General features: G+C 33.3%; 1 protein-coding gene across 3 annotated transcripts in view; it reads right to left on the bottom strand.

Moving 5' to 3' along the window:
* The window catches only part of DPP10 (dipeptidyl peptidase like 10), a 1408189-nt gene that overhangs the window by 302005 nt on the left and 1079188 nt on the right, over positions 1-26996 (bottom strand). For all 3 annotated transcript variants that reach the window (XM_064382830.1, XM_064382829.1, XM_064382831.1), the window contains exon 5: positions 5578-5652. In XM_064382830.1, the coding sequence (XP_064238900.1) occupies positions 5578-5652 (75 nt within the window). The remainder of the gene's footprint in view (positions 1-5577; positions 5653-26996) is intronic.

The following is a 26996-nucleotide window of genomic DNA, read 5'->3' as shown; positions in this document are numbered from 1 at the left end:
TCTCTGAATTACCCACACTAAAGTTTAGGTATTACATCATGAGGATACTCCCACAGCCCCATAAAGAAGCCAATGTGGAGAAACTGGAGGCCTCACGTCAATAGCCAGCACCAATCTGCCATCCATGTGTGTGATCCAACCTGGATGTGGTGCCCCAGCCTCAGGCAGGCTGTCATGTTACAGCAGCCTCAGCTGAAACCTGGCCTCAACCTCATGAGAGATCTTGAGCCAGAACCACCCAGCCAAGATGATCTCAAACTCCTGATACATACGAACGGTGACAGACAGTAAATGCTTTTTTAAAAGTCGCTAAGTTTTGTGAAATTTATTAAGCAGCAATATACAATTAATACTGCTTTTGTGATGTGTGTGTGTTTGATTAGTAGGTAAGCTATATATAATCCAACCATTTAACAATTACTTATTTTTTTTAAAGATCCAGCCCAGTGTTAATAAAAATGGAAACATAATAGGTTTCCATTTTTTTCCTGCCTACCAGCTTTTCAACACCTAAAAACTAAAAAGAGCAGAAAGAAGTTTTTAAATATGTAACTTGAGACTTAAAATGTGATATACCTGGACTCTACCTCACACAATACACAAAAATTAACTCAAAACAGATCAACAAACTAAAGAAAAGAACTGAAACTACTAAACTTTTCTTGACTTTAGCAATGGATTTTTAGATACAGTAAAAAATCATATGCAATATAGAAAAGAAAAGAAAGATCAGAATTCAACAAAATTTTGAAAAATTGTGAATCAAAGGGTATCATCAAGAAAGTGAAAAGTAAACCCACCAAGAAGAAATATTTCAAAAATATGTATCTGATACAACTCTACTATCTAGAAGATATAAAGAACTCTTAAAATCAACTAAAAAAAAACAAAAATTAAAATGCTTTTTCAGTATAAACTGTATAGAATAAAATGTTCTACAATTTTGGCTGAATCTAATATACAAGGTTTGTTTTTTTCTTTCTGAATTGTCAACTAATAGGCTAGCAAGTGTGAACTGACTGCTATCCCTCAAAGACTTAATGCTGCCTCCTTGAGGTTCTATGTTGTCTGCCCACCTGGAATGTTTTTCTATTTATTTTTACCTGTCTGCTCTTTAAAGCCCAGCATATGATTCTTCTCCAAAATGATTACCTTGAGTAAAAATTTTCTTTATTCTTTGATATTACCACTTATATGATACATAATATGATGTTGTATGCTGTGGATATAAATGTTTGTATCATATCACCTCTTCCTGGTTATAAATTTCTTAAAGGAGATAATTCAATCTATGTGAGCCTACCCACAAATACACCCTGCTAATATACAGCCCAGGTGCAGCCATGTGCACCTGGGACATAATTAACAAATAAAATGAATAAATACATGAAATGACAGAAAATGGTGAAACGAAGTTTCTAAAATGTATTTAAATGCTAGCATTCTTTCACTTCCAGTTATTTTGTCATAAAGTATCTTTATTTTTCCTTGATAAGAACAAAAGACTCTAAGAATATGAAGATTGGTCCATAGGCATATGTTTGTATTGTTAATTATATTTTTGTAAGTTTGTGCCATATTTTGTCTAATACTCAAAGTTAACCTAGCTTTATACTCTTTCTTCCACATTTTAAAAACATAAACCTAAATTACAAAAAGTTATTATTTAAAAATAGGATGAAAAAGCAATTTGAGTTTCTGGGTTAGAGAATGGTTATTAGTGATGCTAATCATGGATGATCTGGTGTGATCTAATACAGTTTTACTTTTCATAGACATTTAACCAGCTTCCCTGAAAGCAAATAGTAAAAATTGTTCTTCTGGACAAACATTGACTGACTTGGACAAGAATACAAAAGTTCTCAAACTAATATCACTAGTCTATTTAATAATTAATCATTTTTTACTATTTTAACTATTATCATTCACTATTCTTTATAAACTGTATCAGATTTGCATAAAACTATAAATGTGGAAACACATACCAAAATCTTCTCACCTCTTTCCAGTAACTTGTTTGAAGCAAAAGATTTCAATGATCTTGTATAATCCATACACTTAATAAAATAAATTGAATCTGAATTAAAAAACGAAAACAAAAAACAACTTTTGAAGCCTGGCATGGTGGCTCACGGCTGTAAGGCCAAGGTTGGTGGATCACCTAAGGTCAGGAGTTCAAGCCTGACCAACATGGCGAAACCTCATCTCTAGTAAAAATACAAAGTTAGCTGGATGTGGTGATGCGTGCCTGTAATCCCAGCTACTCGGGAGGCTGAGGCAGGAGAATCGCTTGAACCCGGGAGGTGGAGGTTGCAGTGAGCTGAGATTATGCATTGCACTCCAGCCTGGGCAAGAAGAGTGAAACTCTGTCTCAAAAAAAAAAAAAACAAAAACCAAAAAACATAACACTTTTGCCTTATTTTAGGACTTTTAAAAAATTACAGATTTTATAAGTTATTTTATTTTAACATAATTATTTTCACATGCCATTGTAATAAATAATACTGAGAGATCACATATATTCTTCACCCAGTTTTCCTCACTGGTGCTATTTTACAAAACTATAGCTCAAGAAAACAACCAGGATATTGACACTTATATAATCAAAATAGAGAGAATTTCCATCTCCACAAAGATCTTCTTGTTGTTCCACAAAATTTTTAAAAAGCTGCTCCCATTTCCCTCCTTTTCTCCTGGAAACTACTAATCTCTTCTCCATTTCTTTAATTTTGTCATTTTGAGAATGTTATGTAGATGAAATCAGACAAACAATCATATTTTGGAACTGTTTTTTTTTTCACTTGGCATAATTTTGAACTTGTTGTTCCATAAAATAAAAAAAGCTGCTCTCATTTTCCTCCTTTTCTCCTAGAAACTACTAATCTCTTCTCCATTTCTTTAATTTTGTCATTTTGAGACTCTTATGTAGATGAAATCATAAAAACAGTCATATTTTGGGACTTTTTTTCACCTGGCATAATTCTGAAGATTTATTCAGGTTGCTGTCTATATCAAAAGCTCGTTCCTTTTTATTGCTGAAAATTTATTTCAAGGTATGAATGTACCACAGTTTGTCTAGCCATTCACCCTTTGAAGAACATCTGGACTGTCTCAGTTTTTGATTATTATAAATATAAAGCTGTTGTAAATATTCTTATACAGGTTTTTGTGTGAACATTATTTTTTATTTATCTGGCATAAATGCCCTGAAGCACTTACCCGGTGAAATTTAATTGTTGAGTCAGATGGCAGTATATGCTTAGTTTTTAGGGAAACTGTAAAAATATCTTCCTAAGTAGCTATACCATTATACGTTCCAACAGCAATATATGAATTATCTAGTTTCTCTGCATGCTTGCCACCATTTGGAACTGTCATTTTTTTTTTAAAAAAAACAACCATTCTGATAAATTTGTAGTGATATTCTATTGTAGTTTCAGTTTGCATTTACTTATTGGCTAGAAATGTTAAAATATTTTCATGTACTTATTTACCATCTGTAAATCTTCAGTGAAATGTTTCTTCATGTCTGGGCCTATTTTCTGATTATATAGTTGTGTTTTTGTTATATTTGTTTTTAACTGTTCAGTTTAAAGAATTCTTTATATATGATTATTGGTCCTTTGTCAAACATGGGAATTTCAAATATTTTCTTCTAGACTGTAACTTGTATTTTTAGCCCGAAAACAGGGTCTAGCATAGAGCAGTAATTTATCCTGCTAAGGACTGTGTTTTTGGTATGCATTTTTAGAACTCTTGGCTGGGCGTGATGGCTCTCGCCTGTAATCCCAGCACTTTGAGAGGCCATGGTGGGCAGATCATGAGGTCAGGAGTTCGAGACCAGTCTGGCCAACATAGTGAAACCGGGTCTGTACTAAAAATACAAAAAATGAGCCAGGCATGGTGGCGGGTACCTGTAATCCCAGCTACTTGGGAGACTGAGGCAGGAGAATTGCTTGAACCCAGGAGGCGGATGTTGCAGTGAGCTGAGATCACGCCATTGCACTCCAGCCTAAGCGACAGTGCTAGACTCTGTCTCAGAAACAAACAAAAATATAAACACTCTTGCCCTAGCCTTAAATCCCAAAGATGTTTTTCTAAAAGTTTTATAGATTTACACTTTACATTTAAAAGCATGATCCCTTCTGAGTTTGTATAAGGTGTGTGACTTAAGCCAATATGATGCGTTTGTTTTTTGTAGGCTTTTTGTTTTTATTTTTTGCCTATGGATATCTCATTGTTCTGGCACTAGTCGTTGAAAAGACTGTCCTCCATTAAATTGCTTGTGCACCTTTGCCAAGAATCTATTAGGCATAGTTGTGAGGGCCTATTTCTGGGTTCTCTCTTCTCTTTCATTGACCTATGAGTCTGTCCTATTGCCAGATCTAGTCTTCATTACAATAACTCCCCAAACCTGATTTTTTAAGGTTCATGATCAGTTTAATATAGCAGACTTTTCAAGCTTAAATTATTTACATAAACAATGTTATGTTTAAAACTTTCTAGTATAATATTTTTGTTTATAACATTCAAGTATTTTTCTTACTACAACATATGATTTACAAAATCCGAATGAATAAAGATAAACCAAAGCAAAAGACAAGAAAACATGCCAATATCTATAATATGAAAAGATGCCTTAGACTAAAATCCCCGTCTTTTACCACATTAATTACTTACTTTTGTAAAAAAATATAATGTAAAAAATACAGCACGTGTATATTCCAAAAGACTAAAACCATCAAATAGCAGTTCTTTAGAACTGTGAAATTCCATGTGTTCAAAAGACTTTAAAAGCATTATCTGAGACTTCCTGCCTTAAGTCCATAAATTTTTATTGTTCGTCTTGAAGCTCATAAACTTCCTTGAATGATTTCCAATCATTTATTCTTTACAGATACTAATCTGCTGACTTGCCTTTCCAACACTTACTTTACTTTTTAACTGTGCAAATGATATCTAAGTACAAAATACTCAACAACCATACATATTGCTCTAACTGTGTTTTAGGGCTCACATGGAATAAGGAAACATTGATTTCAATTAGAATGTTTTATTTGTTCAGAATTAATGTATTGGCTTTCCCCATTTACAAAATTTTCTGTAACCCCAAGCTGACATTCAAATACCACTAAAGAATCCATTGACTGCAATCTGAATTAATTTTTTCAGCAGCTTCCTTCCCAATATACAAATCTGAAGCTCAAGACACAGCAACTAGAAAAGTCTCTAATCTGTACACACATGAAACACTCAAGTATATAGTAAGGCTTATCCTGAAACTTTCACAAGCCTGCATTTGATCGATTTGCTAAACTCTGCCACGTTCTCCTTTGCCAAGAGATGGACTTGGGTCAGCACAGGCACATGGCAAATTGTCTCAATTATTTGATATCCAGCTATGAAAGACATTTGGACATTATCTTGAAACATCCTTTGTGCAAAGTAGTCATTACTGTACTCCTGTAGTTACCGGATATGCCAGATTTTGCTTAGGTGAGTTATAGCTAAGCAAAATTATGAATTGTCACCTCAGTGCATCACAAAGAAAACTATTCTCAAAGATCATTCCTTTACCTGTTTGACATCATATGCCAGAAGGACATATTTTAAATCTGGTGAAACTGAATGTCTTGATGCTTTGAAGGTTACCTAGACAAAGAAAAAAAAATAGTTATCTTTAAAAGCTTTTTAACATGAATTTGGAATATTAAAAAAAAAACAACACTCAATTTTCATAGTACTACAAAAGGGCATTCACATTTCTTTTATATTGTATATATATTTGCATGTATGTATGTATGATTATTCAGATGAATATAAAAGCTCAAACAGGACATATTAGACATTTCAATAAGACAACATTTGCTAATATACCTTTCTATATGTTAGCTCCTAAAGAATGCTAAAATTTTTGTTACTTAAAAAATTCAAAGGCCCACTGAAATTCCTATGTAACCAAAATGCTTTTATATTTGCATGCTAGATTAATCAAAAGGAAAAGAAGTATTGACATTCTGTTTGTAATAATTTTCTGTCACTATTTTTGTATTCTTAGTGGTTGAATGTTTATATTTAAAGATACTAACATTCAAGACAGACTCTCTTTAAAGGAAATACCCAGGGTGAAACAGATTAAAACGCAAATACCTAACATTGCATTTGATGTCAAACAAAAACTATTGCACTGTACTTGACTAATCTTGAGCCTATAATCGAAAAATTGAACAAATTTGATGATAGAGGAATTTAAACTACACAATGAAACATAAATACAATCAATGTAGAGAAAAGATTTCATTTGAAATAGAGATATCTGTCTAATTCATCTCTAAAGAGAGGGCAAGCACATTGAGTTGATGTATCAAAAACTTCCAAAATATAAACAAAAAAACCACAAAATGAATTATATAAAATGTTAAGCAAAATAGATCCTTTGCATGGAATTTGCAGAGAAATACATGCATAAACATTTGTAGACACCTTATGGTAGTATAGTTTTCATAAGACTGCTCTCTATAAAGTTCCGAAAAGTGTGAAGTCAGAGTTTCTTTGTTTGGTTTGGTTTGTTGGTTTGGTTGTTTGTTTTACATAGGGACTCCAAAACACAACGGATAGGATAAGAAACTCAGACTAAACAGTATTTGGAAAGTTTGGGTGGTATAATAAAACATATAGTTGGTCTTTGTCTCTGGTTCTTGGCACAGAGCTCCAAAAACCCTTGAAATTTTCTGAGCGAAGAAGTGTCTTTTGTTATTCATAGCAAATTTCTTTCGAAGTTATCCAATTTCTGCAACATCAGTCGACTCTTTGTGAGGGGAGGTTAGCTTACAGTCTCAGGATTAAGCTGGTCATCAGATTACATCAAGCATGTGATTGCAAGTTTAGAAATTTCAGCCCCACTCTAAGACCTAGTAGGAGAGAAGAGCTGGAGATTTGAGTTCAAGCCACTGGCCAGTGATCCAGTAACTCATGCCTAAGTAATGAAACCTTGCTAAGAAATTCTGAATGATAAGGGTTGAGAGAACTTCCTGGTTGGTAAACATGGATGCAATGGTAGGGTGATGTACACCAGTTCCAAAGAGGAAGAGTCTTCTGTGCTGGAGACCCCTTCAGACAACACCCTGTATATTTCTTCATCTAGCTGTTCATTTGTACCCTTTACAATAAACTGCTATTCATAAATATAGCTCTTGTCTGAGCTCTCTTGAGTCATTCTAAGAAATTCTCTAGCCTGAAAAGGGGTAATGAGAACCCTCACATTTGTAACGAGGTTGGATATAATTCAGTACCATTGGGACCAGGGCCTGGCAGCTGGTATCTGAGGTGAGGAGAGATCAGGGGAATTGAGCTACTTAACTGTGGGATCTACGCTAATTCCTGGTAGTCTCAGAATTGAACTGAATTGTAGAGCACTCAGTTGGTATCAGAGTATTGTTGGAATGACATAGCTTGTTAATTCCTGAGCCAGATATGTAAGAGAATGGAATGGTCAGGGAGACATCATGATACGGCAATGCTAAGATTTGGGGATTTACATCTATCTTGTACAATCTACATATAAGGCATTTTAGAAGAAGATGAGAGTGTTCACTGGCAATAATTCATGTCAAGAATTTTGTTTTTTGTTGTTTAAAAATTCCATTTAAATAACCATGATAATAACAACATTAGCAGCTATGATTGATTAGTCATCTATCATGTGATCTGCAAATTGCTGGGAATTTTGCAGTTATCAACAATCTTAAATAGTGTTCAGGGCAGTAAGTACTATACTACAACCTCATTCTTTGTCTCATTACTTTATTGTGTATTGAAATTTGATATAAATTAACCTATGGGGAATTTAGGGTGACACTGAAAACACAAAGGCATCTCTCCCAACATTTTAGTATCAGGAGGTGTATTGTTCTTTTTTTTTTTTTTTTTTGAGACAAAGTTTTCACTCTTGTTGCCTAGGCTGGAGTGCAATGGCATGATCATGGCTCATGGCAACCTCTGCCTCCTCGGTTCAAGCAATTCTCCTGCCTCAGTCTCCCGAGTAGCTAGGATTATTGACATGCACCACCATGCCCAGCTAATTGTGTATCTTTAGTAGAGATGGGGTTTCTCCATGTTGGCCAGGCTGGTCTTGAACTCCTGACCTCAGGTGATTCACTTGCCTCGGGCTCCCAAAACGTTGGGATTATAGGTATAAGCCACCGCACCCAGTCTGAGGCGTATTGTTCTTAAAGAAATGTTTGGCCGGGCGCGGTGGCTCAAGCCTGTAATCCCAGCACTTTGGGAGGCCGAGGCGGGTGGATCACGAGGTCAAGAGATCGAGACCATCCTGGTCAACATTGTGAAACCCCGTCTCTACTAATACAAAAAAATTAGCTGGGCATGGTGGCGCGTGCCTGTAATCCCAGCTACTCAGGAAGCTGAGGCAGGAGAATTGCCTGAACCCAGGAGGCGGAGGTTGCGGTGAGCCGAGATCGCGCCATTGCACTCCAGCCTGGGTAACGAGAGCGAAACTCCGTCTCAAAAAAAAAAAAAAAAAAAAAAAGAAATGTTTAAGAGAACAGTATCAAATGGTATGCTGTTATATAGAAATTGGTAAGGCAATGTCATCATGCTTGTCCTACAGGGATTAGAAAATTCCAATATAGCAGTTGTTACACCTTTCTCAAGGTGAGAGAGAGGCATACATAACAAGACAATCCAGCAGGGCCTCTTTTCATAAGCCTTGTATTATCTTACTAGCAAAAAGGTTTTATATATATATATATATATGTATAGATCTCTGTCTAAAATCTGAATTAATTTAAAGGAAATCACACCTCCCTTGTCCTCATCCACCCTCATGTGATGTTCCTTGCACAAATTAACTTCACGCTTTCACAGGTGCGTCTGTGCCTCCGGTAACAACATTTTAGTATCTTTTACAGTTCCTACAATTATCTAGTCTGGCACTTTATTAATTATCACTCTACTGCCTCAAGCTTATGCAGCACACAAACTGGGAAACTTTCCAAATATCTTTTCAGGGGCCCAAGCTGCTGAACCTTCTCTGAAATTAAAGAGTTGTGGGCAGGTCACTGGTGCGGCAGAGAAACTTACTGATGATACACGAATAAGAAACACATCTTGGCAGCTTAGCCAAGAGCCCAGGAGATTGGAAATCTTAGATCACTCCCTCTTGGTTTACGCCCTTAATGTTATCATTTGTTGCATTTGGGGGATTAATTCATTCTAGCAGCCAGAGGAGACGCCTTGGTCAACACTGATTCTAACTGTAGACATTAAATAGTTCTGGTTGAATTTCAACTTGATATGGCTTCAAATTGTGGTTTGGGGAAGTTGATTACTGCCAATAATGCTATTACAGTATTTACATATTTAACAACTTAATTACCATTGAAATGAAAGGATGCAGAAGTAATTTCCACGTGTTCATTGCCATTACTCAGCAATGATGCCTGCCTGTGCAGTTTTTGACATTCAACAAAGGGCATACAAATGCATGAATCCTGCCATCTATGTACATTCTGTTGAAGGCAGGCAAGGTATCATAAACAGAGTACAGCAAATACGCACGTGATTAACTAGACAAATTAAGCAAGAAAGACAAGGCACTTGATCAAGTAGAGAAAAAAATCCACAATGCATGCTTTCAGGCAGCTCAAGAACATTTTGTGGTACTCTTTTGTATGTATCATTCCATTCCAGCAAATCTTATGTATTGAACATGCACTGTACAACGAGCGCCATGGGAAGGGAGACACTGAAAGTGCCTCAGAGTTGGGAAACCAAACCCACTGGGAAGTTTTCCACTCCGTATTGATCAGGACAAGACAAGTGCCATGAACCTCTTTAGTCAATGTTAGAGCAAGTGTCCAAAACATGAATGCTTTAAACCACTGGGTATGCAGAGTAAGAATGAAGCTGTCTGAGTAAGAATCTAAGAGAGATGGAGTAGTCAGACTGCCTATTTAAAAGAGCTCAGTACCTCCACAGCTCCGGATACATACTGTCTTGTAGAAAAATACACAGTGTTTCTAGTTTTCAATTTTTTTTCAAAAAAAGTTAGAAATCAACATTTACCTTATGATTTCATAATTTTAAAATTATAATTCAATCCTTTTAAATATACTTGGCAGCCAGATACTGTCTGGAACCTATAAGCCTGGCAAGTTTTGGTAAAGTAATAATTGCCACAAGGATGGGTGAGGAGAAAGAAGACAACGCTATGAGCTTTAAAAAGCAGAATTGTATCCTTTCCATATATTTGGTGGTAATATATATGAATATTTATCTTTTAGTGTTTTTGAGTTAAACGCAATTACAGCCTACAATATGAGCATAACCTTCAAAAAATGCACAAGTGGCTTACAAACAATTACTGGGAAGATGAGGGATGATTCCATCGATTACTGCTATTACATATAAAGCATGTATTACTGCCAACACGAATATGCCAGAGCTCATCACTGTTTCCACGAGTGGTAAAACTGAAAGTGAAGAAAGAAGCAAAATCAGGTTTGAATTTAGAACTATTACCTTGGCAATTGGGTGGAAAACTAGTTAGATTTGATGACGTTTTGATTTCATGAGAGCTTGGTAAGAGGCTAATGACAGAAGCAGAGGCAAAAAGTGAAAGGGACACATTCAGGGGAGGTTGTGAATAAAATACAAAAAAAAAAAATATTAAGGATTAGATTTGAATATGGAGAAAGAAGAAAGTATACAGAATAACTCCAGGTTTTCAAGTGTTTATCATTGGGTGAACGTTGCTTTTGCAACATTCTCACTTTGGAAAAGAAAAAACAGGCATATTTTGAGGAAAGTTTTACACATTCAAATTTTATATACATTATTGTTATAGCTCCTGAAGGATATCCGATAGGAAGTGCACAGGATTTGCGGATAAAAAGTCTGGAATTTATGAAAGATGCCAGAAAGTCTCATCTTTAATCATTTACATGGAGTACTAAATGAAAGTTTATGTTCAATGTAAATTCATCCCCTCTAAAGAAAAGGAACAAGTCCCCCAAATGACACGTTCTATCTGGATGGGCCAGTAATCATGCAGTTATGAGCACTGTGTACCACTGCTTGTATTCTTTAAATGTACATGTTTTCTTTTTCTTGTACCTCCGTTCAACTTCCTCTACTTGCTATATTACCTTCACCTTTCCCTTTTCCTTATTCAAATTGTGTTTCTCTGAAATATCATTCTAATCCTCCTCCTTTAAGCCTTCCCTGTCCTTCTTAGCTCAAGTGATTCATCTGACCTCACATGTACATAATTACATGTGCAGTTCATCTAACAATTGATCACTGTTTCGTGATTGCACTTCTAGGTTGTTTGGAACGGCAATTTACATCTTTTATTGCCACAATAATGTCCCTAGTAAGAGGCTCCATTACAATGATTCACTTTTGTCAGAAACATTGTAACTAGAGGTAGAAATGAGATAATGATGGTATTCCAAGATGTCAGATATTAAAGATCATAGCTAGAAATCATTAAACACAAACTTAAATGTCAGAAGTGCCAGAATATATAAAATATTCATTTGTATGGCTTGAGGCTGAGAAAGGACTGAGCAAAGGGAGAATGAGAGATGCAGTTAAAATTAACACAAACTCATATAAAGGACTTGGTTGCCTTAACATTGAGAAATGGCAGAATAGTAGGAACTGTGCAGTAGGGATGTGTATTGTTCTAGACCTTGGAATAAGCTGGTAATAAAAATATCTAAAGACATCTCTATGTATAAAATAAAATATCATGGTCCAGGAGCTTTGGCTGAATAATTCTAAAAGTATAGACGGGTACATTTTTAACAGATGGTGAATGATGGAGACAAAAATGTAAGTCTTCTGGGATCCTATGGTATTTTCCCTGCTCCCTCAACCTCCAGCCCACCAAACTCCCTGAACATACACACACATATCCTTTATGAGTAACTTATTCAGAGTATAACTTCCCTCAGTATTCGATCTCATTATTTGTTAATTGATACCCAACAAAAACATTTGGAAAAACCATCTCTCCTTTTAGAAAAATATTAATTTTGAAACACGTAATTAAGTATATATTATGAATATGCCTCCTTCATAGTGCAGTCTATAAAAATGACCAAATTACCTAGTTTGAGTATGGGGAAGGTTTTTAGAAAGCCAGTTGACCATAAATGGAGGAAAAGAGGGAGAAAGGTTATTATATAGTTGAAAAGAAGGAAAGGAAAATCAAGAGGAGCTTGGAAAGAAGGCAGCAGTTCATAGTATGATCCAAAAGACAGGCTCTCTCTCACTGTCTGGCTTCAAGAACAGAGAAGAAGCAAATAGGTTTTTATCATTTAGCTGTAAACAAAGTCTTGATTCTTCTCTATAGCTATAACTGGGTATATATGCAGGAAATGTTAAAATCAATTTTTTTACTGTGTATTTTTTCATGTTCTCTTTTCTTAGCTAACCAATTAATTATGATAGTGCCTAAATTATATCTATTTCCTGATACCTGCAATATCCATATTTTGTCAACATAATAGATGGTCTCTCTCTACATATATTTTCTTATTACCACACATTTTGTTGATACTGGAGTATTCAATAAAACAATCCAAAGCAGAAAATGCCACAATACAAGTAGGTAATTTTTATGACTATTTAATCAATACCTACTAATCCATATAGACTGACACACATGTATTTTTATTGCTCAATAAATGTAAACAGCCAAAATAACATCCTATTCATTTATATCATAGGCCATACACTAAAACATTTAAAAAGTAATTTTTATTTTTCACAGAAAGTGGAAAGTAATGGTTACTGAAATTTATTAATAACTTAAAAAGATAGGGCAGAAAAGGTGACTTTGATAAGAACGCCAATATTTCTCCACCCAAGACTTTAATAAATTGGAAAAGCTATGGGCTGATGAAAGAAAAAAAGGAATATTATAACTTACATATTTATGCAAATTATTTATTTGAAGTTCAGTTTGTGCTAGTCTAATGATTCTTCAAATTGTCTTAGTGCTTTATAACCATCATATATCAAGTATATTTTTGTCTTAAATGGTGCTATTACTTTCAAGCACAGCTACATTAAAGAATATAGCATATAAAAGCTAAGGAAGTCCTAAAAATTTGACATTAGAATTTCAGGATGAGTTTTCTTCACCATGGCCTTATATAATGTGTGTAATATGATACTTATAAAATAAGTAAGTAGACTGGAGCTGTCCAACAGAAATATACTTAAATTCATTCTTGTTGTGATATCCCATCAGGCACATTTAACTGAGGATAATTTTATAAACATAAATTATATAGTTATTTTAAAATATAATATGTACCAATTAGTAATATGATTTTATTTCTGGTGTAAGAAAAATGATGATTACCAAAAGCTTTGCAATTTCCATATTTGTAAAAAGAGGGAAACTGGCCGGGCGCGGTGGCTCAAGCCTGTAATCCCAACACTTTGGGAGGCCAAAGCGGGCGGATCACGAGGTCAAGAGATCGAGACCATCCTGGCCAACATGGTGAAACCCTGTCTCTACTAAAAATACAAAAATCAGCTGGGCGTGGTGGCATGTGCCTGTAGTCTCAGCTACTTGGGAGGGTGAGGCAAGAGAATTGCTTGAACCCGGAAGGCGGAGGTGGCAGTGAGCCGAGATTGTGCCACTGCACTCCAGTCTGGTGCCTGGCGACAGAGTGAGACTCTCTCTTTAAAAAAAAAAAAAAAAAAGGGAAACTATAATGTCTAATATTGATTTAAGTAAAAATTTTTTTTTTTACCATGGCTGAATTATTTTTTTATGAGATAGAAACAAACAAACAAAAAATAGTGCAAAGACTAAATCTTCTTGAGAGCTGATGGTTCAAAAGCTCATTTAAAGTTTATATAACATCATTAATTTAGCATTATAATTAACAATTCCAAGAACAGGAGAAAACATAGGTTAGCAAATAAAAAAAGATATTTACTTGTGCCAGATTTCATATATTCTTATATATTCCTCAATGATATCATATTTGATATTGCTATAGTTTGGATGTTTGACTCCTTCAAACCTCATATTGAAATTTGATCCTGAATGTTGGAGGTGGAGTCTAATGATAGGAGTTTAGGTCATGGGAGGGGAGTCCTCATGAATGTCTTGGTGCTATTTTTATCACAGTGAGTTTTTGCTCTATTAGTTCTCATGAAAGCTGGTTGTTAAAAATGAACCTGGCACCTCCTCTCTCTTTTCTCGCTTCCTTTCTCACCATGTTATCTTTGCACATGCAGGCTGCCTGCCCCTCACCTTCAACCATGAATAAAGCAACTTGAAGCCCTCGCCAGCAACAGATGCCAGTGCCATGCTTTTTGCACAGTCTGCAGAACCATGAGCCAAATAAACATCTTCTATGTATATTACTCAGCCTCAGATACTCCTTTACAGCAACATAAAATAAACTAGTAGATAAGACAGATACCTATTTAGTGGATAAGACAGATAGGAATTAATAGGTAAGAGAAATATCAACTTTATCCTTATCATTCTCTCTCTTAAACTGGATTAATCACAGCTTTTGTCTTTTCACATAGTGTCATTCATGATAGATTTAGCAATTAAAAATTTTCAGTTCAATTTAAATATAAGATAAACAATAGATATATTGTAATATAAGTAAAAGATTGTGTATCATATAACCATGAGAATGACATAAAAAATGGAATATCTTATAGTTATAAAAATAACTCTGCTATAGGTTAAATGAAAATATGTATGAATCAGTAACAAAATGCTGAGTCCTAAAGGGAAATATAAGATCATGGACTGCCTGATCCCTCTTTCAAAAGTTCAAGGCCAACTAAAATTAAATTACACATCATATAGGCAAACATACATACGCATCAAAGCAAACTGAGTTAGACATTCACCAGAAACTCAAGGATATGAAAATAATTTACATAGTGAATTAGTTTAAAGGTTGAGTTTTCATTTACTAAACTTGCACTTTAATTCTCCAAGGTTGAAAGCCATGTTTTATATAGATCATTTTATCAGAAACATCCATTAATAGCTCCTAAGCACAGCTCAGGAGACCAATGGTTGTTCTCAACTGTGACTGAATAAACATCCCTGTTCTTGTTTCCTGATATACACATGCCATTACTTCCTTATGGTATATACCTAGGAAGGAATTTTTAGATTCTAGGGCATGTGAATGTTATACTTCACACAATAATGACAAATTTTACCCAAAGTAAAATCATAAATGACATTCCTGCTATCTATGAGTTAGAGGCTCTGTTATTCCACAGTCTTTCCAATATATGGTAACATCAAGATTAAGCTTTGCCAACAGTATATGTGAAAAATACTATATTCTTGTTGATAAATACTCCTGGTTATAAATTATGTATGAATTATGTCAAGCATCTTTTAATTTTTTATCAACAATAATTTTTTGATTAAAAGTCCATTTATATTTTGTGTTCATTTTCAGTTGATTTGGAAGAGTTTTTGCATATTAATTACATTAACATTTTCTAAATTAACTAATACTTTTCATTAAGTCTTTATAATTTACAACTTAGCATATTGGTATGCTAAAATATCTCTGTCCTCTAATTTTAACATGTCTGATAATAACAGATACAGGATCCAAGCAACAAAAAATATAAGGACAAAAATAACAAGAGTTGGGTTTTCAGCTTAGAATATGAATATGAGTATTTCTTGAATATATTAATGGGTGTAACTACACCTCATGTTTGGGACTCATAATAATGGATTGATTTGCTGTTTCCTGATCATTTGTCAGTATTCTTTTGATAAGCAGAGATATCATAAATGACCCTTCCATGCCAAAGCAAATAACAAAAAAAAGGAAAAGAATAATTTCAGATTTATATCCCTGGTGGCACTTTTTGGTTAGTTGGGGAAAGAAAGAAGGCCTATAAAATAAAGTCAAATTTAGTGACAAGGACAATAAGAAACAATCAAGAGTCACCTCCGGATTCAATGTCCTGAGCCAAATCTCAAATTCTGACGTAAGAACAAGGTTCTCTTTTATTGTCTTCCAAGAACAGCTACAAACACTGCTGATCTCAACTGTGCTTAGGATCTGAGCAGACATTTACTAGTTGAGTTGTCATGTACTAAACTTGTATTTTTATGACCCAAAACCAAAAGTCTTTTCTTTTATTGTCCACTTTCTCAGAAATGTTCACTAACATCCTCAATTTTTTTGTAAAGTGTGTAGAATGCTAAGATAAATCACTTTTCTGCATGTTTTTAGATTTCCAAATAGAGGTTGAATTAAGCCTGGAAAAGATGTTCAGTGTGCATGTTCATTTTTTCATTATTAATTTTATTTCCTTTTAAAAACTGAAGGAAAATGTAGGGATAAGATTTCCAGTTCGTATGGGATACAGGATTCCTCCACTTTTTATTAAACATGTGTTTATAACTACATGGGTTAATTATACATATTTACAACTATTCCCATTGTTCTCTCTTCCTTTTCATTAATTCACTTCTTCTTTCAGACTGGATGAAAACAGATAAAAGTTTATTAAGAGATTTGAAACACAGAACATCCTTTCACTGGACTTTACAAATATTAATGAATGTATAATTCCAGTAAGATTAAGGCTAAGCAAAAAATATTTTTTAAAAAAGTTTCTGCCATGAGTGCCATTTGCAAAGTCCCTATATGAAAGGCTTAAGCACAGGAATTCAAACACCAAAAAACATATATAAAAAGATGATTCTCAACCTTGCTCATAATTAAATAATTGCAAATCAACATAAGGATTAAACTCTAATTTTATCACCCAAATCAAAAATAATTAAAATGTTCAACAATACCCAAGAACAGGAAGAGTGGACTAACAGACAGTAACATGTACTACTGGTGGCTTTGATTAAGGAAATTTGATACTATCTCATAAATTTCAGTGACCTTTCTTTGACTCACCAATACACTGGTATATATTTAGCCTACATATATATTTGAAATATGCCTGCTTTGCTGTTTGTGTATGTTTGTTTTGGAGAAGTAAAGTGATAGAAAAATATTTAAACAAGTGATAGTACATCATGTAAGAACACTTTATGGTGAAATTACATTTTTCATTTTCAAAAAGTTCATATAAAAATATCTTCAAGATACATTATTAAGTAGATAAAAAGTGTAGACCATACATACTGTTGAAATTAAATATATACTTACATATATACATACAAATACATACATATAAATGTATATATTGTAGAATATTATATTTCTTATGTATAGATCCATGAAGTTACATACAAACATATCTCTGAAGGAGATTTTTGACAGGTACAAATATTTACATGGCTGCATTCAAAAATGAATACTGAGTGATGAAAAGGGGAAGTTTTTTATTATATATACATCTATGACAGTTCTAACAGAACTTTCTGTGACGATGAAAATGTTTTATGTCTATGCTGTCCAATGTAGTAGCTGTTGGTTTCATTTTGCTGTTGAACACTTGTGGCTAGTGTGACTGAAAGATGGAATTTTTAATCTTATATGATTTTAATTAATTAAAAAATAAATTTAAGTACCACATGTACCTAATTAATCTGATATCAGATATTATAAATATTTATATTTTACAATATATGTTTTCATTATCTTGTTTTACAAAATGTCAATGGAAGGCATTGAGAGTAATATTTGTGTTTATAATTAGACCATGTTCTATTAAATTTATAATTTAAAGTTACTATTTTAAGAGACACATATAAATAATGTATAGTGTGAGACGTAGCCAATATTTAAAAAGAAGGAAAACCATAAAGACTACAGATAGAGAAGAAAAGGAAAATTGTATGGAAAGAAATTTTTTAAAATGACTCAAAACTTCTCAATTTGATAAAATGTAATATATATACTCAAAAAGTTCAAAAAATTCGAAGTTTCTACTGAAAAAAATTCTGCTCAAAAAGATCCTTACACAGATACCTCATAGTCAAATTGACAAAACTTAGACAAAAAGAAAGAAACCCTCACCATCACATACTAGAAACCCTTAATTATAATAACAGCTCACTGCTCATAAGAAACTACAGAAGCCAGGAAAGGGTTAGGTTGAAAGCTTCAAAGAATTAAAAGAAAAAACTTGTCAACAATTCTATATTGAGCTAAACTTTTTCTCATAAAGGAAAGATTAATTGTCATTTCTAAATAAACAAAATCTAAGAGCGTTTGTTACTTTTAGCCCTGCTCTAAGGAAACACTAAAGGAAGTCCTTCAGGCTGAAATAAAATGACAATAAATAGTAACATGAAACCACATAAAGAAATCAAATGACCTAAAAGTATCTTCAGTTATTATGAAAGACAGCATAAACACAGGTGCTGGTAACTCCTTTCTTATCCTACTTGTTTTAGAACACAGCTGCACAAAAAAACAATAATTATAAAAGTGTATTGATTGAGTTATAATATATAAAGATATAACTTGTATGACAATTATAGTACAAAGGGATGAAAAATATGAAATGAAGTTGGAAGAATTTTATATACCATTGAAATTAAGTTAGTATTTTATCTGCACATTATTCTAAATTAGGATGCCAGTTGTAAATAACAAGGCAATGGCTAAATAAATTACAAAAAATATAGTAAAAAGAAACAATAAAAAATATAAAAGATACAGCAGAAAATATCTAACAAAAAAGGAGTGAGGAATCCAAGAATGGAGAAACGAAAATGACATAATATATGCACAAAACAAATATTATTAAATAAATGATCAATATAAGTTGCATAAAATGAAAATAAACACATGAATTAAAATGTGGAGGTTGACAGAATAATTTTTTTAAATGATCTAATTATATGATGTATACAAAGGATATATTCTAAATTCAACACACTAATAAGTTTAAAATAAAAAGGTGAAAAAGGTATACCATGAAAGTGGTAAACAAAACAAGGATAGCGTGGCTTCACTAACATCAAACAAAATACACTCTAAGGCAAAAACTCTCACTAGAGACAAAGAGAAAAATTATGCAGTAATAAAAGAATCATTCTATCTGAAAAATGAAACAATTATAAATATATATGCAAATAACAGAGCTCAAAAATATAAGAAATAGAAATTTACAGAATTGAAAGGGGAAATAAACAATTTAATAATAAATAGTTGGAGACTTCAAAACCTTGATTTCAGCAATGGAGAGAACCAGTAGGCAGAATAGCAATAATAAAATAGAAGACAAATAACATTATAAAGCAAAAAGGTCTTACAGATGGAAAATGCTAGCAGAAAGTACATACGTACTTCTGAGGTTCACATGAAATATTCTCTAGGTGAGATCATATGTTAGGCCATAAAACAAGTCTTAAAGAATGGAAAGTATTGAAATTATAAAAAATATATTATTTGACCAAATAAAATTATATTAAAAATCAACAATGGAAGGCAATTTGGGAAATTCACAAGTACATACTACTAAACAACAGTTACCTAAATAACCAATCAATCAAGAAAGGTATAACAAAGAAATAATTTAAAAATGCTTCAAGAAGAATGAAAATGATAACACATAATACCAAAATTTGTGATATATAGCTAAAACAGAACTTACAGGGAAATTACTAGTAGCTGTAAAAACCTATATTAGGAACAAGAAACAGCAAAATAAGTAAAGAGGAAAAAAGAAAAAGAAAGAAAGAAGGAAAGAAGAAAGCAAGAGAAAGAAAGAAAAAGGAAAGAAAGAAAGAAAAGAAAAGAAGGAAGGAAAGAAAAGAAAAGAAAAGAAAGAAAGAAACAAGACAGAGGCCGGGTACAGTGGCTCATACCTGTAATCCTCCCCTGGGAGGCCTAGGTGAAAGGATTGCTTGAGGTAAGGTGTTCAAAACCAGCATGGGCAACATAGTGAGACACCAACTATACAAAAAATTAAAAATGTAGCCACACATAGTAACACTTGCCTGTAGTCCCAGCTACTCAGGAGGCTGAGGTGGGAGGATTGCTTAAGCCTGGGAGACTGGGGCTACAGTGAACCATGCTCATACCACTGCACTCCAGCCTGGGTGACTGAGTGAGACCTTGAAAAAGGAAAGAAAGAAAAAGAAAAGAAAGGCAGGCAGGAAGGAAGGGAAATGGGGCAGGAGGGAGGGAAGGAGGGAGAAAGGAAAAGAGGGAGGAAGCCTTGTGCGGTGGCTCACATCTGCAATTCCAACAATTTGGGAGACAAAGACAGGAGGATCACTTGAACCCAGAAGGTCAAAATCAGCCTAGGAAACATAGTGAGACTATAGTTCTCCAAAAATTTTTTTTAAAAATTAGCTGGGAATGGTGGCACACACCTATAGTTCCAGCTACTTAGAAGGCTGAAGTGGGAGGATCACTTGAGCCTGGGAGGTTGAGGCTGTAGTGTGATATGATTGTGCCACTACATTCCAGACTGGGTGAAAGAATAAGACTCTGTCAAAAAAAAAAAAAAAAAAGAAGAAGAAGAAGAAGAAATAAAAAAGGAAGAAGAAAGAAGAAAAGTAGTATTTCAAATTAATAGCTTAAACTTCTACCTAAAGTAATTAGAAAAAAAGAAAACTAAATACAAGCAAGCAGAAGGATCAGAGCGGAAATAAGTGACATCTAGGGTAGAAAAACAATGGAGAAAAGAAATAAAGATAAAAATTTTTTTTCCTTGAAAAGAAAAATAAAATTGGCAAGCCTCTAGATAGATGGATGAGAAAAAAATAAAAAGAATCAAATTAATAAAATTAGGCATGAAAAAAGAGGTATCAGTACCAACCCTACAGAAATGAACATATCATGACAGGATACTATAAAATTGTTTATCAACAAACTCAGTTATTTAGATCAAAACAAGATGGTCTTAGAAAGACATAAATTTGAGAAGAAATATATATTTGGAATAGGATTGATGAAATAAATTTAAAACTTACTGTGTAAAAAAAAGCCTAGGCCATAATGGTATCATTGGTGAGTTCCATAGAACATTAAAAAAAAAAATCCTTCACAGACTTTCAAAACAATAAAAGGAGGAAACAATTTGCTACTTATTCTATTAGGCTAGTATTATCTTGATATCAAAACCAAACAAAGACATAATTAGAAAAAGGAAAAAAGCTATAGACTGATACCCCTTATGAATATAAACAGCCTGGACTACTAAACAAAGTCAGCAATGTGGCAGGATAAGCAATCAATACACAAAAATCATTACATTTCTATATACTAGCTGCAAACAATTTAAAGATGAAATGGAGTAAACAGTTCCATATATAATTGCCACAAAAGTAATGAAATATCTAGGAACAAATTTAGCAATAAAAGTGTAAGATTTTTAGATGGAAAAATATAACACATTTAAAAAAAATTTTAAAAGATCTTAATAAATTAAAAGACATTGTCTATAGATCAGAACCTTGTTAAGGTAGCAGTATTTTTCAAATTGATCTAATAGGCAATATAATCACTATTGAAAATCTCAGTTTCCTTTTACTTTGTGAATTTTACAAGTTAATCTTAAAATTTATACGGAAATGCAAGGGACACAGAAATCCAATTTTAAAAAAGAAGAACAAAGTTCAAGGGCTCACATGTCTTGATTACAAATCTCACTATACAGCTATAATAGTCAAGACTGAACTACTGGCCTAAGGATAAACATACAGATCAATAGAACAGAGAGTCCTGAGACAAGACCATATATTTGTTGTCAATTGACATTCGAGAAGGATGCCAAAATTATTCAACACAAAAAATATCTTTTTAAAAAATGTTAAATGGATAACCATATTTCTACATGCCAAAGAATAAATATGGACTTTCTTCCTCACATCATACTAAAAAATCCATTCAAAATGAATCATAGAACTAAACATAGGAATAAAAAGCTATTATGTTCTCAAACACACAAAAAGAAGTTAGTCTAAATTAACAATGTATATAAAACTAAGGAAAAAATAGATTTGATCGTCAACATTTAAATCTTGTGCATCCAAAGACACCAACCAGAAAGTTAAAGACAACATACCTGGGAGAAAACGTTTGAAAATTATGTATCTGACAAAGAACTTGATTTTTAACATATGGAAAACTGTTACAATTTAACAATAAAAAGAAAAGAGCTCGATGAAAAAGTGGGCAAAAAATTTGAACAGCAATCTCCAACAAAGATAAACAAATAACCAATAAGCACATGAAAAGATCCTCAATATCATTAATAAATTAAGAGAATAAAAATAAATGCTATGGGGAGATACTACTTTACACCCAGTAAAATGGCTAAAATCAAATAGGTAAGAAGAACATGTTTTGTAGAGATGTGAAGAAATCAGGCCCCTCTTATACCATTGCTAGGAAGGCAAATCCATGTCACCACCTCAGAAGTTCTTCAAACTGCTACCATAGAATTATATATGGCCCTCAACTCTGCTCCTTTTTAAGGAGTGGAGACAATTTTTAATTTAAATATTTAATTTTTACATTTCAATCAAGAAATGTGACACCCTAAATATCTTTTGATGATTTCCCCACTTAGTTACTAAATATAGCTTAACAGATATTTTCATCCAACCATACATTTAAACCTTGTTCTCACCCAGAATTCCCCATATCAATGGTTAACTGGTTAACTCCCCTTTGGATTAAGTCATACAACCAAAATCTCAAGAATCATCACTGATACATCCTTCTAACCCCCATCCCCAACCACTACATTCTTATTCTGTTCTTTTTATTTATTATTATTCAAATCTTTCACTTGTCTGCTGCCATGGCCTAAGTCCATTTGCTTTTAATTTCAAGCCTAGGTCATCCAACAATGCCTTTATTTGTCCTCTCCTGAGCCACAACTTTCTATTATAATGTACTCTATCACTTCAACAGGAAGATATTTGTTTCCAAAAGCGAATCTGATTGTTTTTGACAATTCAGTACCATGATCTGCATGATCTGGCCACTACTTATTTCTCCAACCTTATCTGTTTCCCCCGTCCTTGTGCTGTGCCTACTACCCTGGCATTCTTTGTTTCTATTGCTTCATGCCTCATGCCTGTCCCACTATGCTCAAGCCATATTCTTGCTTAGTCAACTTATTTCCACTCCTCTTCATTTCTTTAGGGAAGTTTTCTGTGACTTCTTCAAAACAGATTCAGTCAATGCATTAGAAATTCTGACATGGATATTAAGCAATAAAAGGAAAAGCAATATTTAACTTTCATTCTTACATTCCTATTATTCACACCTATTCTATGTCATAAATTGTAAATGTTTATATATATAAGTATTTGATTAGTGCAAGTCTCTGTTAATACATCATGAGATCCTGAGGTTAGGAGCTCTTCTATTTTCTTTCTATTGCACTTCAACTGTGATTATAGTAGGTGGGACAGAAAAAGCACATAAAACATTATGGAGTAATTCCATCAAATAATCATAGACAATATATTTTTAAGCCCCAAGACATAATGGGTTGCATGCCTATATTCTATGTATTATATGTTTGTTAATTTTATTTCAAGATTTTTTCAACCAGTCTTCTAAAAATTCCTCTATTACACTGTTATATACAGAAAATATGCATAAACATAGACATATAACATCTAACCATGAAATAGATTCTATTGTCAAAAATTGTGGGAAAATATTAAAAACAGAATTACCCATTTAATGAAATTTAAAACCTAGGAGATGATGCTGATCTCTCTATTTCCAACAGACTCAAAGTAATTAACCAACAAAACCCTAACTATTTTATCCAAGCAAATCCTCCATCCACCTACTTTTTACCATTAGCACCCCTGTACGTAGTTCAAGCCCTGCATCTTCTCTTATTTGTACCATTGCAATAGCCTTCAGAATGGTCTCTCAGTTTCTACTTTAGTATCCCTAGAAAATGCACTCCATATAATTGACAGAGTGTACTTTTAAAATATGACTTAGCTATTCTTTCTTCAAAGTACCTATTGCTCACAAAATAAAACCTTGACCTATAAAACTCAACATAAATCTTACCCCTAGTTATCTCATTGAGTTCATCTTGTACCATTCTCCACATACGTCCACTGCTTATGTATTTTCTGATCTTGGAATAGATCTATATAGTTTGAACCCTATGTTCTTTGTAATTACTGGTCTTGCAACCCATACAATTCTTCAACTGGACCTTGAAATGTTACCTCCGTAGTAAGCCTTTCCTAAGCACCTAATCATTCTCTAGCTTTCATCCTATGTTTTTCAACAGGCACTTAAATACTAGCTGACATTTTCTTGTATTTTCAATGGATTGCTCATTTATCGTCAGTCTGACAAACTTGTCTTGCTCACCATTGTATCCCCAGAATCTGGAATATTATCTGACACACAACAGGGATCCAAATAACAGTTGGCAAATAAATTGATATGGTAATAAGATATAATGATGCAGAAACATTATAAAGATGGAAAGGAGGGGGCCGGGTGTGGTGGCTCACACCTATAATCCCAGTACTTTGGGAGGCCGAGGCGGGTGGATCACGAGGTCAATGGATCGAGACCATCCTGGTCAACATGGTGAAACCCTTTCTCTACTAAAAATACAAAAATTAGCTGGGCACGGTGGCATGCGCCTGTAGTCCCAGCTACTCAGGAGGCTGAGGTAGGAGAATTGCCTGAACCCAGGAGGCAGAGGTTGCGGTGAGCCGAGATCGTGCCATTGCACTCCAGCCTGGGTAACAAGAGCGAAACTCCATCTCAAAAAAAAAAAAAAAAAAAGATGGAAAGGAGGAAAAATCTCTACAAGTTTTTAAGAAACAGAAGCAATTCAGACATAAACTAGATTATTTCAGCCAGATACATCGGGGAAAGAAGAGAAATAGAGTAGCAGTAGTTCATAATAACAGGTGCTGCTTGCTTGGTGATGGTAGTGTGTGTGAGTGTGTGTGTGTGTGTGTGTGTGTGTGTATATAATGCACTCAAGGTTGTTTCCCTTTATTCACGTCAGTATTTTGACAAGAATTGAAAAATTCTGGATAAAAAGGATGACAACACAGATTACAGTCATCACAATATTTAAAACATGTTAAAAACAAATATGATGACTTCAGACAAGTTAAGGCAACAAAAGCCATGTAAACCACACTTACGGTTTTTCTCTTTTATACTCACTATATACTCTTTTGTTCCTGATTATCTGGTAGTATGAATGGATTGATGGATTGGTTGATAGAATAGAGAGGTCAATACTTGCATATATAAATAGATCTATATATAGATATTTATCTGCTTTTTGAACATATGCATAAATACATATAAACATATGTATATTTAATTCAAGCACCTTTCCTAGAAGGTTTATGTAAAAAATCCACAAATACACACAGAAATTTTTTATATGTAAAATACTAAAGGATCGTTATTTATTTTTACATTCCTTTAAAAGGTATTTTGAATGGAATTCCCAGCTAGTAATATTAAAAACACCACTGGATTAGGCGTCAAGGAATGCTTGCTCTAGTCCAAAGACTACGCTAGATATGTTGAGCAAGTCTCTTTATTTCTGTGGGTCTCAGTTGTTTTTTATTTTTTTTAATTTAAACTGAAGTAGGAGACAGGGAGAATGCTTTCTAGCTCTATAATAAGCTGTCATTATTATTTAATGTTTACCAGAACTTGAACTTCCTTGAATGCTCATGCATGTTTCACAAGCAAACTAAAATATTAATTTAATATATTTCCAATATACTATTAAAATATCTGTATTCTGTGAGTGTGAATAGGCTGCAGAAGTTTTAGCAATGCATAGTTCTACATCATCAAAGTTGTGTAGACTGAAATATTCTGAAACATCAAAAGAGGGGAAAAATTATTTTTATATTATCAACTTCAAAAGCTTGAAATATTTCTTGAAAATGTATTTTGTTTTATTGTTATAACACAAATTAATAAAACACTGAGTGATTTATTTTATAAAATTTCTTTTTATCAATATTATTTTTAATTTATAAATTATAATTGTATATATTTATGGGGTAAAATGTGATGTTTTGCTATATAAGGATGGACATAATGTGGAATAATTAAATCAAGCTAATTAACATATTCATCACCTCACATACTTATATTTTTGTAGTAAGACATTTGAAATTTACTCTTAGTCATTTGAAAATGTACAATACACTATTATTAACTCTGGTCACCCTGCTGTGTATCTCAAAAGCTTATTCCTTTTGTCTGAAACTTGGAATCCTTTGACTAATATTTTTTAAAATTTCTAATTGGCTTTCCATGACTGCAAGACAGCAATATATAAAATTATTCAGAAAGAAAATGAAGGGCAGAAATATCCATCAAATGTTTAAGTGTATGAAACTAGAGCCTCGACTTGCTCAAAATAGACTGATTGGTCCTGGATACAAGTCAGGGAGCTGACCTCTCAGGAAGCCAAATTCCAAAACAATTGCAATCAATTGTTATAAATCTAGCTGCCTGTTGGTTTCTAGCATCCTGTCTGATACCTCCAGCTCCAAAGAAACTATCAGACAAGATTGAACCAAGCTCTAGTTCATATAATTAAACAAGTGTCATCTAATTTATTTTTGTCATAATTTTATTCCTATGTGAAGGAAACAATTTCGTTATGTTATTTTTATGTTACTTAGATATTTAATTTTCTTTATATATTACTTTCATAATTTTATTTACAAGGATGACTTACTCATTCAACACTATGCATAATAATTAAATGGCTATGGATGTAGATTTATTAGTGACATTATCATTGACAGTAAAATGGTCATACCATCTGAGATTCTTTGTCCTGACAAATAAATTAGTTAGTAGAATCTAATTTCTAGATCCTTCACAATTGTAATTTAGGGTAAAAAAAATAATAGGTAGTAGTTAATTTTAGCCCTTTAAACCTATGGGGAACTGTATGAATAACTGCTTGAAACTGCAGGGTAATCCTGTCATACTTGCAAACACATAGAGGCAGCAAGACAATTTCTC

This window comes from Aotus nancymaae, unplaced genomic scaffold (genome assembly GCF_030222135.1).
Source record: "Aotus nancymaae isolate 86718 unplaced genomic scaffold, 86718_ANA_hifiasm-v0.15.2.pri h1tg000029l, whole genome shotgun sequence".
Classification (NCBI taxonomy): domain Eukaryota; kingdom Metazoa; phylum Chordata; class Mammalia; order Primates; family Aotidae; genus Aotus; species Aotus nancymaae.
This window is presented reverse-complemented; position numbering and strand designations above follow the sequence as displayed.